This window comes from Populus alba, chromosome 9 (assembly GCF_005239225.2).
Source record: "Populus alba chromosome 9, ASM523922v2, whole genome shotgun sequence".
NCBI classification, from domain to species: Eukaryota; Viridiplantae; Streptophyta; class Magnoliopsida; order Malpighiales; family Salicaceae; genus Populus; species Populus alba.
Genome location: NC_133292.1, coordinates 3,220,587 through 3,239,226, shown reverse-complemented (window position 1 = coordinate 3,239,226; position 18,640 = coordinate 3,220,587). Strand labels below are relative to the sequence as shown.

Here is an 18,640-nt window from a genome sequence, read left to right as displayed (position 1 = left end):
GCTGAGCTTATAACTAAGCTTCTGTTAAAGAACACATTTGAAATTGTATTTTTTAAAATTTTAAATTTTTTGTTAAAAATTAATTTTTTATTTTTAAATTTTTTTGATGTGTTGATTTTAAAAATAATTTTTAAAAAATAAAAAACATTATTTTAATGTATTTCTAAGCGAAAAACACTTTGAACCGCAAATACTACCACAGTCCTAAACAGGCTCTAAATATGCATCTCCATATTGATATAAAATATTTAAATGCTTTATACATATAGGGTAAGGTGTTAATAAAAAAGGTCAAAATATGATGCTAAAGTTATATTTATAACGAATAGATAAAGTATGTAAAATGAGCTAAATTATAGAGACAATATATAAGTTTAAAAGTTAAAAGAAGATGATGAATTCATAAAAATTTGATATCAAGGTTTAGAATACAAAAATGGATTATAACAAGTAAGACTTACAGTACGGATCAAAATATTTGAACATAGTATGTTACTTGGTTTGGTAAAGAAAAAAATTATTACAACAACAAATTGATTAGTCTGCCTAGAGGTGGAGATTAATAACATCGATGACCGACATTGATTTATTACTTTGCCCAAATGTGAAGACTAAAGGTATTAGTAATACTAATGATCAACATTGATTGATTATGTCTGCTAAGAGGTAGAGATTAATGGTTTTAATTGATAATAATATTGGGAAGTTATTTAATTAATCAACCATGAGAATCGTGACTAATAATATAAGGAGTTTTGATTTCAGTATTGTAAAGTTTTCCAAGATGAAAAGAGGATGGATTGTAATGAGCATGATTGTGGTGGGATCTTAAGTATTCCAATGAAAGGTGGTGTTTGATCCTTGTGAAGGATAGAGAGAGGAAATATCATAGTGATAAGAAAAGTGGTGTAAATGATAGTTGGACATACAATTCATTTTATAGAGAGGAAGAGAAGCCAAGTCGATAACACAATATCTAGTCAAGATTAAAGTTTGTTTTGGTAATATGTTAGGGTGTGAAAAACACCTTTTTCGATAGCATGATAATGTGAGAATCGTGTTTGTTTTAGCAATGGGATATGTTTATGAAATAAGGTTGTTTAAACAACATATTTTGAAAATAGAGATGGAGTGAATACGAGTTATTGTAGGGTTAGATTAAGACGCAAAAGAAGGCTAAAATAAACAGCCCAAAAAATAGTATAAAATAAGTCATTTTGGTAGTCTTACACTAGAAGAAAAACTAGACAATAATAATTAAAAGTGGAAGATATTACATTATAGAGAGGTTCTAGATGCGGGAAAGTAAAGGATTCTTTGTTGGTTTATGTGTTTAAGTTACAGTTATATGTTGCATGGAAATGGATGAAACATGTTTTGAATAGGTGTATGATTTAAACTTCTTAGAATTTGCATAATGATATTAATTTTCTTTAATTTGGTTAAATATATGAATTGAATAAGAATTAAAATATGATTCTTATATTGGATTATTTAGTTATGATAACTTTAACCTTACTAATACAAGGGAAACTTCAAGAGTTGGAAGTAGCTAAGAAGAGCATCAGGTTTCAAAAAGGTGCTTGACATCTTATGTCACTTTTAGAAGTTATAAAATTTTATAATTGCAATTTCTTTAAGTTTGTTTTTGTATGTTGATTATTGATAGTATTTTGTCATGTAAATAAATTTAGTAGAATATAATTAATCGATAATTTTTAATTGTATTATGTAAATTTTATGGTTAAATATTATATCCATGTATGTTTTAAATGTAATGTTCGAAAATGATATTGTTTATTGAAGGATATATGATAATATGTGTGATGCGAGTAATCTTAAGGCTATCATTGTATTATATTGGTTGATGGTTCAGGATGACTGAACCAAATCATATATGTTAAATTGAGATGAGTTCTTTTACATGGTTGGGTTTTTAGGAATGTTACTTTTAAAAAGAAAATCTATCAAAGTTTTGGTAGATTTAATGGCAATTTAAATTGATACCAAACATGATTTTAAAAAAGAAATTTATGGATTACTGAATTAATATAGAAAAACAAATTACCTCATTTTTCTTATGAGTTCAAGGCTCAAAAACTTTTAGAATTGTGAGCCGTTACAGCCTTTTTTATTTTCACTTAAAGGGTGTGATTGCTTTCCACTCATTTGCGCGTGACAATCACAAGCCAACTACTTTTTCTTTTCTTTTTTATTATTTTTATTTATTAAAAGATTGATTTAACTCTAATTAAAATATATTATAATAGAAAAACCATGATTAAAATATCAAAATACTATTTGACCCCTTCTTTAATTTTTTTTACTTGAAGGGAAATGAAGTAATTGTATTTTTTTTTTAATAGAAAAGGATGGAAACACCGTCTTTTCCTTTATTTTTTTTTGTTTATTTATTAAGGGTATTTTATATAATTTAAATGTGTAAAAAAGAGTTAATAGATTAATATGCCCCCAATTAATTTCATAATACCAAATGAACCTTAAAAAAAAAAACTATTTTACCCTCATATAAAGATTATTTGTTAGGGAAAGATGTCATTGTAATGTAGCAATCCACAATGCAATATGTCTTGCCCTACAATAAAATACTAGTGGGGTTTAGTGGATTTTTTTTCAACTTTATCCTTCAATATTAAATTGGTTAGAAACTAGACTTTATGATTTTTTATATGTTTTTGGTTAATTTTTTTTAATTTAACCCTTCAACAATACAATTTTTTATTTATTTATTTATTTTTCAATTGTATCATTCAGTATTATGTTGTTTTAGGAATTATGTTTTATAATTTTTTTAGATTTTCATTTTGTTGGGTTATATATCAGTCTCATAGATTTTTTTTTATTTCAACCTTCAATATTAGATTTATTAAATTTTTTTAATTATTTCTATGAATTTATCTTAATTTCATAACACAAGTCGTTGGTTTAATAAATTGACTCAGGTTAGGTTTTTTTTACACCTTTTCTTCTTGATTTTTTTATTCCATCTTTCAACAATCAGTTGGTCGAAAACCAAGCTTTGCAATTTTTTTTCTTATTTGTTATCTATGAGATTATCTTGATCTTATATCCAAGTAACAAGTTTTATAATTTTTTTTTCAATTTCAATCTTGAATATTGGATTCGTTGGAAATAGAGCTTTATAATTATTGTTTTGTTTTTATGAAGTTATCTTAATCTTAATACCAGGTCGTGACCTTAAAATGTTAATCCGGGTTGACTTAGATTTTTTTTTAATCGATCTTTTTTTCAATTTCGTCCTTTAATATTGGGTTAGTTAGGAATTATGTTTCATAGTTTTTTTTTATTTCTTTATATGGGATTATCCTAATCTCATGACTCGGATTGACTCAGGTAGTTTTTTTATCATTTTTTTAATTTAATCCTTCAACATTGGATTAATTAGAAATTAGTCTTCATAATTGTTTTTTATTTGTTTTCTATAAGGTGATTACAATCTCATGATCCAAGTTGTAGATTTAATAAGTTAACACGAATTGATCTAATATTCAATCATCTTATTATTTGAAAAACAAGGTTGGATCGATTCAATATTTAATTGTCTTATTATTTGAAAAACAAATTATTTAATATATCATCTTTTATATATATAAACATGGTATAGAATATAGTTTACAATTTTATTTTATTTTGTTAAAAAGCATCTAATCAATGTTTAATTTTTTTATGTTCAAAAGGAAAATCTAGCCTGCATCATTGATCTAGTGATGTTACAATTGTGTATACCTAACTTATCTATCCCAAGTTGCGAGAGACGAGTTTCTTGTGTTTAAAGAAAACTACATTGGTAAAATGTCATAAGAAGCTTGTGCTTTTGACGGTCAATTGGATCGTAATAGCAGGAACCGGTTTGCTGGCCTCTGCTTAAAAATCCAGGAAGCCATGGCCGGACGGACGCTCATGCTCTCCAAAATTTGAAAGGCCGATCATGTAGTAGGTGTCTTGTTTTTTTGTGGGAAGGCTCACCTGTCATGCTTGACGATGACGCAGGAAACAATGCACAGGGACATGCAGCTTTCACATTCAAAGCCAACGGGGACCCAACAGAAAGGCATGGTTGGACCTTAGCAATCAAAAGAAGAGAAATTAACAAGTACAAGTAGCAGTATTATACTATGGTAATAGATGAGAAAAGGTGTGGCGGCAGCAGCAGCTGGGGCGGTGGGACAGAGAGAGGAGCAGTTGAGTGGCTGTGAAAGAATGCCTTTTAAGGCATGCACGCGGCTGTTGCCTCCCCCCACAAGCTAGCCAACGCTTCCTCCCAAGAGCTGGAAATGTACTTTACATGTTATTTTACTCTATTATTATTTTAAAACTCAGATTCAGGCAAAGATCCTTTCCTTTGCTTTTTTGCTAATATTAGTATTATATCTTAAGGAACATGTTCTTTCTTTGTTCTTGAATCTGTAGTAGTTTTCCCCCTTTTGCTTTCATTTGTCTTAATGTCCCTTCAAAAGAGCAATGGTTGACTCTTTCTTTGATCGAAAGCCAAGGTAGCCCTTTCATCACCGAATAGCCTTCTTCTACATGTGTTGACAGTGTCCAAACCCATTTTTATTTACTTTTTTCTTTTCTTTTTTATTCCTCAACCAATCACCCAAACCCTTGTTATTCATCATCTCATACCTTCCTCAACTAAAACCACTCCAACCACCAAGACCTCCATGCCACAACCGCAGCCACTAAAACCCACCATAGCCACACCGTCAGCAACCCTTCGGCTTCCACAATCCTCAATTTCAATCCTCACAAAACCCACTAAAATAATGGGTTTGTTAGTCATTTTGTGGTAACAAATACAAATTAAAAGGTAGATAGGATTAATAATTAATTAATTTTATTTTGTTATTAGATAATCTTAGTGATCAATCATCATGAACCTATGAACTGATGCTGTATCCCATGATCAATATGCTACATGTTATTCATTTCTTCTCTCTAACAAGAAAAAACTACAATTAAAAATTAATATTCTTCCTAAATTGTTTGCACTTAACAAATAATTCAAAATCATGTTGTTACTGAGAAACAACAACAAAAACTTAAATTATAGATGAGCAATAACTTAATTGTTATACCCTAAATACAAACACTTATAGTCTAAAACATTTTTAAACTTGTGATCTCTAGGTTGATTCCTTAGTTTTCTTAGGAATATGTGTTTCTATCAAAAGTTTTAATACTTCTTTAAGTATAAACCATTGATTCATAAAAAAAAATACAAGTCCCTACCTTGATTAGTTATTTAGTAAGCATCTCTTTTAATAACGTTGGCAATAATAGATGACCTTTTCTAATTTAGGGACCATTTACCAAATTTTGTATCTTTATAGCTAATTGATAATGAGGTCTTTCACACCAAATCACCCATTGAAATATTCTTTTATTGAATATGTTTGTTGTATGCTACCTCAACCTTTTTCTTATGTGTTAATAAATGGTCCAGTACAATAAGTCCTATTTCATTCAAATCTTTTAGCTCTACTAGTATAGCATACTAATAATATATACTATCCATATCATTTTATACAAATATTTTAAGTGATTGAAATGTAAGTTCAATAAGAAACATAGTATCATGATCATAAGTTAAAGTAAATTGTGAAATCTCTAAGGCAATTTTATGTGAAGTCCTATATGCCAATAATACTTCAAACAATGCATTATGTTAAGCCTTGCCACAGCTTAATGGACGTCACAGCAGTTCGGTTATTATTTGATTTTGATGTAATAGTCCAAATTTTCAGGACAACACCCAAACAAGATTATGGTAAACATGTGAATTGTTTTTCACAATTTATATATGTAAGTCCATCACATAATCTATCGAGATTTTGGCATAGTCTTTTTTTATATCGAGAGGTTTCAAGTTATCGATATGAACCTATTATACTTTTGTATTTTATTTTTTAATTTTTATCCAATCATCTGGATCTTAATCACAACAATCATCGTCTCCACATCGTAATTTCCTATACAACAATGCACAACATTAATTTGCATCAAAAGAAAGCTTAAGATATATATAAATGTATAGTTTAATTTCGCTAAAATCAAAAATTTATCATTACATTACAAGTTACCCAAAAATCTAAATATTTTCAAATTACACATATAGTACTTCTAGTCCAAATAATAAAAGATGAGATAGAACAAGAATCACTCCTGGCGTGAATGCAATGGACCAAAAGAATATAGCATGTGATGTAAATATTGAAATAATTAATACTAACAATGGTAATGGAAGCATTACTAGATTTTCACTTCTTTTATGTTAATAGCACAACAAAACCTTTACCAACATTCATTCATTTCCCTTCATCATTTTCTGCATTAATATCATAACTCTCATTATCATTCATCATTTAACGATTTACTTAATGTCATTAGCCATCTCTATTTGGTGTCATAATCCATAACCTAAGGATGGAATTCTCAAGAAGATATTGACATCAACTCATTGATATTATAAGTTATCACCTTCCCAGATAACTAGTCAGTAACTTAAATAAACATGATGATACCAAGATATCCTTATTGGCATCATTAACTCATCCTCTTCTCTAAAAATAGCTAATCAAATGCTCTCTCTCCTAACTCACCAGGATGGTGATGTTGATACTAATGGAACCTATTAGTATCATTAATCTCCCTCATCAGGATTGATTAATCAATTTCATTGCAATTACTTATATCAATATAACCTATTGATATCATTAACTATTCTAAACCCGAAATAGATAATCAAGTTCATCATAATATTTAGATTCATTCCTTGAAAATGTTGATGTCAAGGTCCCCTTGACATCATTAGCCTCTATGCCAAGAGTAGCTAATTAAATTTAAGTAAATGTCAATATCAATGAAACACATCAATATCATTAACTATTCCCAACCTGAAATAGTTAATCAAGTCTATTATAAGAATTCATCATTTGAAAATGTGATGTCAAGAACCTCTTTATATCATTAGCTTCTATAATCGAAGTAGCTTATCAAATATAAATATAAATATCGTTAGCAATTGTAATCCTATTGATATCATTTACTATTCCAATCTGGAATAGCTAATCAAGTTTATCTAGATATTTCCTTTCATTTTGTTATTCATTATTCATTATTAACTTTGCAAACAATACAAAATCATAAGGAACTAACATCTCTAATAACAAAATGAATTAGAAATATAGATGTTGGGCACCTACCTACTGTTTACGCTTTACGAATATCTCTATGCTGATGTACAACTCTCATGGCCCCTCCTATATCAACAGGAATACAACATTATTTCTCGCTCAATGCACATTCTACATAATAATAATGTATGTTGATTTATTTCTATTATTTCATCCTTTATAATTTAAGTTTCATTGAATTTTGATTTCAATTTCTCATTCAATCTTTTTTTGTTAGTTTACTCAAAAATTAAAATTTAAAAAAAAACTTTTATAATCCATGTACACATACATGCATACATGAACTTCATTCCTTGTACATCAAGAACAATTTATTAACAAAGTAGAAACTAGGCAATTTCAGCCAATTTAATTTAATTATTTAAGAACATTGTTCTTTATGTAAATCATAATTGAGGTTATAAAGTTCATTTTTTAATGTGGCTTGTTTGCTAAAAAAACTAAGATACAACACTATATTTTTACTGAAGGGAGGGAATCCTAGTTCTGCCATTTACGCTACAAAACTACCAATTATCGTAACTCATCGAAATTGTCCAGTACAATTCCCAGCCTGACCTCCCCTTAGTGCTTTACCCATATTTAGAGTTTTAGAACTCCAAATTAAATAAGGTCAATCTCGTTAAAAATTTAACATCTTTGGATATAACTTTTTAAGAAGGGATATATCCTAAATTTTACTATTTTCATGCTCTAATCTCCTCTGTAAATTAAGAGACAAAACTTTCCAATTTTCATATATGGGTTCAATGAACAACCAAACATTTTTTGTTGACTTCTCACAACTCAAAACATCCATTTCCATGTTATATATCATATAAAATATCTAAATATAACCTTCTAAAACTAATTAACCCAATTCACATTTCATTTAAATTAGTCAAACTATTTCAAAGAAATCATACATAATATAGGATTTTCACGCATACACACACATATATATTTCACAATATTAGCATAATCGTATTCACTCTCCATTCATTCCCTTTTAGTTTACACCCTTCTTAAACATTTCCTAAAATTCTATTATCATTCTTTCCCTTTCAATTCAACTCAATTTTGCATGTTTACAATTTCTTTCCCCTTGGAACAACATTTCAATAAAAAAAAAATTCCATTCAATTCATTACAACCTTTTATCATAATTCACACTAACAATAGCATAATTTAGATAAAATATACATCTTCCATTATAAGCCTTCATTTATACATTAACACACATCAATTTCTTCAAAATCAATAAGGTCATTAAATTAATCAAACTCCTTTTTCCCAAACATAATATGGCCAGCACCCTAAACAACCTAACACTTTAAATTTTTCCCTAATTATTCATGATTTTAGGTTATTTTTACTCTACACTAACTCAAATATTCCATCATTTCACAACAATTCCTCAATATCCTAAAAATCTACCTAAGATCCCTAATACAAAATTCACGATTAAAGCATCAATTCTTGATCGAATTCAATTATGCTTGCATATTCAAGTCTAGGGCCTCTCACCTCGTGATAAAGTGAGATTTGATTCTTGACCAGTTGAAATTTTTTGAATTCTTTTCTTTCTTCCTCCCAACCAACCTTTTTCTCTCTCTAAATCTCACAATTCTTTCATTTAATCTTGTTAATTTCTCCCCTGGATGAAGTTTCCCCTATTAGGTAACCTTAATCTTGCACAACCTTGTTAATTTTAGTGATTTCCCTCTAACTTAGGTGAAATGAAATAAAGATTTCCCTCCCCCTTCTTTCTCTATATGTTATCAACTTTGGAGAAGAAGGGATAAGGTATTTATAGCTCTAACTTTTAATATTTACATATTAACCCCACATGGTTCAATTGTTTCTTTTTTTTATCCCTATTTTTTTTCTCTTCTAAAAATTCATGTTATGCACTCTTTTATCACTTTTTAACTCCACTTTTTATTATTTAATTTAGTTTAAGTTTTCTTAGAATTTGTTTAACCCTCTTTATCTTGTGGTTAAATTTCAACATTTCAAAATATTTTAACCAAGGCTTACATTTGATTTGAGAAATACGGGGAAAATGAGAAAATTGAAGCCACCATATAGTAATTTGAGGGAATTATAAATTTCAAATTGACACTAGTTTCAGATATTCAAGCATTGAGTTAGTTATGCTTAAAAAAAGATAAACATTACTCTTAACACATCACTTCAGATGAAAGTTTACCATCACTTATATTGTTTTAAATTTATTCAAATGCTATAATATCCTGAGCTTGTTCGTAATTTGTTTTGAAGGTTGATGTTGATTTTTAAACATGCTAGAAAATAATATCAATCACTAAAAATAGAAGGCTCATTAAAAAAATTGATATTTATTCCTTAAAAAGAGATTAATTCAAAAGTGTTAAAAACAAGAAACTTATTTGCAAAAATTGGGTTTTAGCCCTTTTATTCAAAACTCTTTTCATTTGAGTATATCCACCATTGTTTATTTGGCCCAATGAACTACTTATTTGGGTTAAGCTTTTAATAGATTTGATAAGCTTGTTATCAAGCCTAAAAAAAATACAACATAAAAAGTTTTTTAACAAAAACCAAAACCACTATCATTTTGTTTTTTTACAATATGCAACATGATTTTTTTTTCTTTTATGCAAAATATTATATTAAAAAAATATGCTAAAAGATATTTTTATCTGTTTTAAAAAAAAACAATTGCCATAATGCAAATTAAAACACTTGGTTAATTAATTTTTTTGTCCTTTTGTTTTAACCATTTATCCAACATATACTAAAACAATGCAACTCATGCATACATCACCTTTCACTAATCACTCACACACTCTAAAATCACATATTTATAAAATTATCACATGCAATTAAGCACATTAAATCATTTAAAATTTGCAGTAGATCTTTTAAAAAAGGCTAGACAAGATCTGGATGGTCAGAATATGGTGGAAGAGCTGTCAAAACTCATGGAAAAGTGTAAGAATATTGCAGTGCATGATAGCCACAAAACACCGCCATTGTTTGCGTGTAGGGTCGCACGTCATTGCTTTTAGAGGTTAGACACTTGGCGGATCTGAAATTCCTTTGTCTCCTATTTGATTCCCCTCTAACAGTACAGTAAATGGACACATGTAGAGAGAGCTCTATACTCCATTAAAGTTTTGGGTTTGTTTATATGAAGCAGACCTAGTTATGGTAATTGAGTTTTGGCTTTTGGCTTTTCTTTCCTTTCTCACTCGTTATTCTCTCTTTTTTTTCTTAGGTTTTTTTACTGGAATGAAAGGGTGGCTTCCATGGGTTTTTCTAGTATGGAAAGTGGTTATTTGGATGGTTTTTTTATCAGAGTTTTAAAGGCTATTTAGAGGTGGTTTTGGCTAGAAAAATTGGTAGAGAACAAATTGTTGTCACTGTTGTTTTAAGGGCTGTTACAAGGCTAATTCACAGTGTTATTGTAAAGTTGTTTTGTGATGATTTGAGGGGGTCTCCATTAACCTAGGCATAATAAAAAGTGGAGTGAACTAATTTGAGTATGTACTCCTATGTGATTTTCCTTATATCTTCACCAATAAACATTGATCCTTGATCAGTTATAATTATTTATAAAAGTCTAAACTTGTAGATGATGTGTTGATAAACTTGATCATTATTTATTGATTAGTTAAAGAAATATTTTCAACCCGCTTTGTAAAGCAAATCGTAGCTACTAAGATGTAGTTATGCATTATTTAACAAAGATGAGTGTATCATTCTAATAATATATGTTCCCCATCCCCTGAATGGTCATGGTTTGACAACTACATTGAGTTTAGTTGATGGCACATACTATAGTCGACTATATTGTTGACATATTTGACATCCTTTTGCATAACTACAACAATTTTTAGTAATATTTGGCAAATAAAAGTCAAGGATCATGATTAACCATTTCATATAGATCCTATATTGATGAGCTCTATATGATCCATCATAAACTCCCGTCATGACCAGTAAAGCTTCTTTTGGTTCTAAATATCTTAGTAAAACTCTTGTTTTATACCTCTTGTATAAAACATAAATGGATGCTCATTATCTTGAGGATCTTGAAACTTTCTACAAAGGGTTTTACATAAAAAATTTTATTTTTTTCCATCCAATCGTTTTTATAGGTTAGGGAAGTTAACTTATCGAGATATTTTTTATGTACTGATAGAAATTTTTTATGACCTTTTTTTTTTCATCATTCAATATGTTTCTTTTTCATCTTGTTGTATATTAGTTATATAGTTCATTAATTCACAATTCTTCAAGGATGATGCCACTATGATTGAAAGGCATTTTGCATCATAATTCATGTTAGGCCAAGTCATTGGCTTCTATATTGTTTCCTCTTACTAAAAAAATAAAAAATAAATTAACAAATCTTTAAACAAGGCTTTTGCCCACCACATCGCATAAAGTTAAAGTTATATATATATATATATATATACAATAATAAGTCTCCTTTCACTTTTATTGGTTGAACTCTTAACTCCAGGAGTATTTATATGCTTATGATCAAAATTTTATATTTAGCTTGATTATTAGTTCATAAAAAAATCATGCTAAAATAACAAGTCATATTATGACCAACTAGAGACACCATTACCACCCTTTACTCCATCTTTCATCTTGGTTTTGATCCATCAAATTATAAATATCTTGACATAAACTTTGCAACAATAATAGTCATATCTTATTATAATTCATGGTCGATATAAGAAAAGGTGTGATTTGCTTAGAATTTAGTATTATCATCCAAAGTTATTGATTCGGTGACAAGTTATGAGAGATAGGGTTTGATAATAGCCTTATAATGAAGAGGAAAGAGAATACAGTTATAGTAAGTTAAGATAAGGTTTTACCCATATTTAAATTTAAGGTAAGGGTTTTGATATGTTTCAGGAGTATTTAAGAAGAATTTGACAGAGTTGTAAATATTTAAGAAGATTAAATATAAGAGAAAGGAGAGTTATTATGTAGATAATTTTACTTTGTAATTAAAAAAAAAACAATTAACCATGTTACACATACTCAAACACTAGTGGCTACAAAACTAAATTAAGATTAGATGAACTCAATCAATATAAAGAAGGGTGTAGGTTCTCAATCAAAACAATTTAAAAAGTATAGGGACCAAATAAATAGGCAAAACTTCAAAAGCTCTCTTAAATATATTATTTCCTTGATTTACTCTTGAATTGTGAAAGAAAAGAAAAAAGAAAATTTCCTAATCAACAATATCAAATTAAAATTACCATATAAACAAGAAAATGATCCAATTCATACAGGATTTAAAATTGGGAACTTAGGGATTGGAGTTCCAAGATTAATTTTAGTTTTTTAAAGCAAAATACCCATATTGGCCAAACAAAGTCTTGCCGAACATCGATCGGTATACTGTATAGTATGTATATTCAATTTCTCAGGCACATGTTCATTCCAGAAACGACAAATTTTCACTTTCAATGAGAATAAAAGGAGATTAAAAAGTTATTGCAAGATATGCTTATCAAGATATTAGACCGAGACCAAAGTATATAGCGTACAGTTAAAATTAAAAATCATCTCGATACCAGGAAATCAATTATCTGGCCGGCTTATCCTTGGCAATATATGAATTCGAAAGGCTTTAAATCCTGGTGGCGTTTCCACCACCCATAGTCTCACCGGAAGCGCCACCACATCTAGCACCACAAGGTCAGTACTACCGCCGCAAATAACACAAACTCTACCGCCACCAGCAGCAATCTGTTGTGCTCCAATAAGCCTCTCTGATTCCATTATATGCTCCCAGCAATCCCTTTCTGGATCATATTTTCTAAGCACACCTTTGGCTTCATCCACCACATACATAACCTCCTCGTCCATGGCTGCCACGGGTCCTCTCCACCCTGCAACCATACCCTCTGGCATGTCCGCCCATGTGTCCTTCTCAGTGTCATAAACGATCCCTTCTTTAGCTGCATCTCCTTTCATATTCACCATACAAAGTTTCCCTCTCCATCCTACTGCATCAATAGCATCCCTACTAAATCTCCCATTTTTCAGTTCCTTAAGCTTTACCCATTTCCATGTGGTTGTTTTATTGAGGATGTTGGAGATCATGGCTTCCTTGTTTTGCAAATCCCACTTCTCCAATGACTTCGCCACGTCTGTGTTGTATTGGGATCTGATCCCACTCGCCACGTAGACCGTGCCATGCGCCGAGCCAGCAGCACACCAGCGGCGAGGTGTGGCGAGGGGAGGACCAAAGGCCCATGAGCCTGAAAATGGATTAAAAACAAGAGGGCGAGAGAGAGCGGGGGAAAAACTGTGAGAAGTGGCAGCAAGAAGTATCAAGCGATGAGAGGCGGAGATGGTTTGGATAGGAAGGTCACGGGAGATAAAGGAAGGGTGGCGAAGGATGAGATGGAGTGGTGGATCTGGTGGTGGAGGAGGGAGAGAATCCCACCGGGAAGAAATGGGGTCAAAGTTAAAGAATTGGATTGAATTATTATCAGGAAGGTTATGGTTTGTATTCGTTGATGATAGCACTGCATACAAAGAGAGGAAAGGAGGGGAAGAAGGGGAATAGATTAGGCCACGCCATGAGTGGCAAACAGAGTAAAGAGTGGAAGGGTGAACAAGGGAGAGACAAAGCTGGGCTATGTCGTTAGGGAGACCTGGTATGAGAGGCTGTTCTAGGTGGCGGTGGCCGTCTGTAATTAGCTTTCGACGTTTGGTAGGGTTTTTGGTGGTAGTGTCAGTGACGGAAGTTTGGATGGAACTGGCCATGAAATGGAAGGGAAAGACTTGTTGTCTGGGAAGAGCTTTAATAATGGCCTTTTTAGTTTTTACTTGTTTTGAATTTTTGGCTTTAAAGATAAGCCATAAGGAGATCTCATTGGTGGACAAGTGGGGATCTAAAAGCGTGTCGTGGAGGATGAAGCCTAGGGAAGCTAGCACAGCCCATCTTTAGGAAAAATAAATGGCAAAAGTAGCGTAGGAATTGATAATGTAGTAGCTGCCTGTCGTGCGAGTGAGAAAGAGAGAGACAGGGAAGTAAAAGATTTTAGGGTTTAACCACCTGTTAGAATTGCTTTTCAAATAGTATTTTTTATATTTTTAAATTAATTAATATATTAATATTAAAAATAATTCTTAAAAAATAATTTGAAAAAGTACATATATATATATATATATAAAAGAAAAATAAACTTTTAGACCTGTTCCAAAAGCTACGTTAAGCAATCAATAATTAATAGGAAACACAAGTAATAAATGAGAAAAGGTGGAGCAGTTCGCGGAGGTGTCAGCAAGCGCATGATGCTCTGTAGCTCTACGTGAATGAGAAAAGGTAAAGCTGTTAGAGGAGGTGTCAGCACGTAGAGTTGTTGGAGTTTAAAATTCTATCCATTTAAAACAAAATCGTAAAAACTTATTAAATTATGCTTATTTTTCTATATGAGTTCTTAACTATATTTTTTTACCGTGCAACTGTCAGTTAAAAAATAAAAAAAAGATGCGTGGTTGTGAACAAATTTAAATATTGTTTTTCTTTATGATGTTGCTATGTTTTTTAAAATATTTTAATTTTTTTTATTTTTAAATTATTTTGATATGTTAATATTGAAAATAAATTTTTAAAAAATAATAATAATAAATATACTTAAAAAAAAAAAAACACTTTCAAATTTTTCAATATGCAGTATCTTTTCTAATGTATAACTCCTTGTTGTTAAATGAAAGCATGACCGCAAATACTTGGTGAAGATATTATTAAATACATGTCGTTTAGTGACGTGTAAAAAATATTAGAGGGGATTATTTTTTATTTGATTTGGTTTTTATTAAAAATAAACAACTAAACTGAAAAGTTAAAAAAAAAAAAATTGAACCGAAACCAGTTCAAACTGACCAGTTTCGGTTTAGTTTTTAGGACAAAAACCGATTCAAACAGGTTTGGCTCTGTTTTTTCGGTATTTTTCTGGGTTTTTTTGATTTGGTTCGGTTTATTTTTTTTGTTTCAGGCTTATATAACCAAATCGGTCGATTTTTTGAAAACTAAAAAAAAAAACAAACCGAAATTGGTTCAAACCGATCGGTTTCAGTTTAGTTTTTAGGACAAAAATCGTTCAAACAGGTTGGCTCGATTTTTTTGGTATTTTTCTGGGTTTTTTTCGGTTTGTTTTTTTTTTTATTTCAGGTTTATATAACCAAACTGGTTGGTTTTTTTTTAATTTTAATTGGTTTAATCGGATTTTTTTTACAGGTTTAATTTTTTAATATTTTTTTTTTTAATTTAATGAGTTTTTTAAATTTTTTACTTACTCCTAGGAAAAACATCAGAACTTATCTGCGCTAATTCCAGTAGGACCAAGAAATCTAAGGTCGTTTTTTTTAAAAAAAAAAAAAAAATTTAAGGTCTTTGTCAGATGTTGAATATAAATCAAGGGTGGGTTTCTCCCGATTTGCATTTCCTTTATATTTCATATTAACATTAACGTTAACAATTAACATTGACAAAGAAAACTAAAACCCGAGGTGAAATTCTTGTAGACGGTACTCTGGGCATAAATTCAGTTTATTATGGATTTTAATGATGTAGTAATTATTTTGCTCTTTAATTATTAAAAAACATAGAACGTATTTGATATTGTGATAGCGGTTAACATTTAAATTATTTTTTTATTTAAAAATATATCAAAATAATAATTTTTTAAATTTTAAAAAAATATTCTTGATATTAGCACGTTAAAATAATTTAAAATTATTTAAAAAATAATTTTTAATACAAAAAATTCAAAATTTAAATGAATATAATTTACTGTATTTCCAAACAAATTTTTAATAATATTAGACGGTTTTATTTGGATTCTTACTTTAGGTCATTTTGGCTTCTCTACTCTTTTTTTCCCGATCATTATTGTTCTTTTGTTTTTTATTTCCTTTTATGGGTCTTTATTCACATATATTGCTAAGTAATTAATTTAACATCTCCTGTTAAAGAAAATATCAGGTGGAAGATAAGGCAGCACAACTACTTATATATCAATTTTGATAGGTGTTTAAAAATATAGTAATAATTATTTTATAAAGAGTTTTTTATTAGAAGTATATTAAAATAATATATTTTTTTATTTTTTAAAAATTATTTTTAATATCAACATATCAAAATAATTTAAAAATATAAAAAAATTAATTTTAAATAATTTTTTTTCTTAACCTCTATTTCAAATACAATGAGTATTTCAAATACAATGAGAAAGAGCTTAATATAACATGTAAACCCGTTTTATTCTCTAAATGCAGAGAATCTTCATGTTTTTTTTTATTGATTTTAGATTATTATATTTTTAGGAAATTACCACTTGCCACCAAGACATGCGTAAAATATAATAATAATAATAATAATAATAATAATAATAAAGATGGAGTAAAGAGGAGGTGAATCTGAAAATGGAGTTTTTGTCGTATTGTGTATGACCACAACGAAAGGTCCTTTTTGTCACGTGCAACCACTTTTGCACGCATTTGCCGCCTTCTTCGCCTAATCGGTGCTGAGCCGCCGCCATTCGAGCTCGGCTTCCCAAATCGGCGTTCTATTGTTTTCTTCCTAGTTGCCCACGCATCATTGTCTAGAACGATGATTAATAGATTTATAAACAAGTATATATTTAAACCAACAAGAGGAGGTAGATTTACTGTTTGATCTTACTGTAAAACACTATTAATTGAATCAATGCCTTATATATATTTTTTAATATTGAATTTACTTGAGATTAGATTTTATAATTTATTTAAAATTATTTTGTATAAATTTATTCTAGTTTTATAATTCAAGTTATGAGGCTAGTGGGTTAACCTAAATAAACTTAAATTCTTTAAGATTTTTTTTTAAATTATCATTTAAAGTTGAATTGATTAAGAATTGAGTTTTATAATTTATTTTAATTTTTTTATGAAATTATGACTCAAATCATATGTTTGGTAGATTAACATATGTTGATTCATGTTATTTTTTTTTAATCTTTTTTTTCAATTGATTTTTTTAAAATTATCATTTAAAATTAGATTTAATAATTTATTTTGATTTGTTTTATATAAAGTTATTAAAGTCTCATGATTCAGATTATGGATCTAGCAGATTAACCGGGTCGATCTAATATGTTATTATCTTATTATTTAAAAGAAAAGATATTGTCTTGTTTTTGTTTGTTTTTTTTTTTTTTTCTAGAATCAAACTATGTTCTTATAAGTATCGAAATTGTCTTTGGACTTATAATATCAATTAGATCATATTATGTTAACTCTTATATGATTTAATTTTTTTTACTAAAACTATATTAATAATACCCAAGTATTTTTTTATAATTTTTTAAAAACTTAATCCATTGTGTAACATAACACGAGACAATAATCTAATTGCTATATATAAAAAAATATAATTTTTATTACTACCTCAATGTGCATCTTAAAATAGTTAATTTGTCTAGTTTAACATTTTAAAAAAAGTTCAGTGAGCTTAATATTAAAATGATTCATTACATTTAATTGACAAAAATGTTTGGTCTTGGACGGACAAACCATAATTTTATGAAAACAGGAGTAATAGTCTTTTATTTAAAGACAAATGATAATACTGGTAAAGAAGCAAATATTCTTAACGAAAAATAATTTTAAAAATACAATAAAAAGATTTTAAATCGGATTACTTGACAATTAAGTTGTAGGTAAATTATAATAATTTAATTTTATAGTCCAAGAATGATACGCAATGTGTGATATTAATAGATTTGTAGTTATAAAAAAACATGATTTATTGATTTGAAAGAGTGTTTTAGCTTCATATTTGAACTAATTTATAATTCAATAATATTCTTGCCATATATTGTGGCTATACTACGTTTAATACGTTCTAGGTGAGTATTCACAAAGGACTTGTAAATGATGTTTAAAATTTGATAACTTTGATACCAAATATATTTGTAAATCAAAATAATTTATTGATTTAATATAATATTGAGTGACTTTTAACCATGATGTATCCCTATACTCTTCAATGTTTTTTTTTTTTTTTTTAATTATTGAATCCCTTTACTATATATATATATATTTAATCTAATTGTGTCCTAGTATATTATGTCTTTGATGCGGCCATCTCTCCAAGTTGACATAAAATTAACCAATAAATGATCGACACATGCTCATTTATATTAAAAAAATATATATAAAAGACATTTTAAAATAAAAATTTAAACTTTCCTGATTTCCTATAAATGAAAAAATGAACTCGATATTCTCAAAAAATAAAAAAAAATATCGAATTTTAAATCTAATTTCTTTCTAATTATGATTACTATAAATAATAACAATACATTTTAAGATAAAAATAAGAATACAATCTTAACATCATCTTTAATTAA

The 18,640-nt window shown here is 28.8% G+C and overlaps 1 protein-coding gene across 1 annotated transcript; it reads right to left on the bottom strand.

Annotated features, from left to right (window-relative positions):
- Positions 1-12,672: 12,672 nt before the first annotated feature.
- On the bottom strand, positions 12,673-14,151 carry LOC118053783 (F-box/kelch-repeat protein SKIP25). The gene has a single exon (XM_035065158.2). It carries the CDS (start codon positions 14,007-14,009, stop codon positions 12,816-12,818), a length of 1,194 nt encoding a protein of 397 aa, XP_034921049.1. The 5' UTR covers positions 14,010-14,151; the 3' UTR covers positions 12,673-12,815.
- Positions 14,152-18,640: the final 4,489 nt, after the last annotated feature.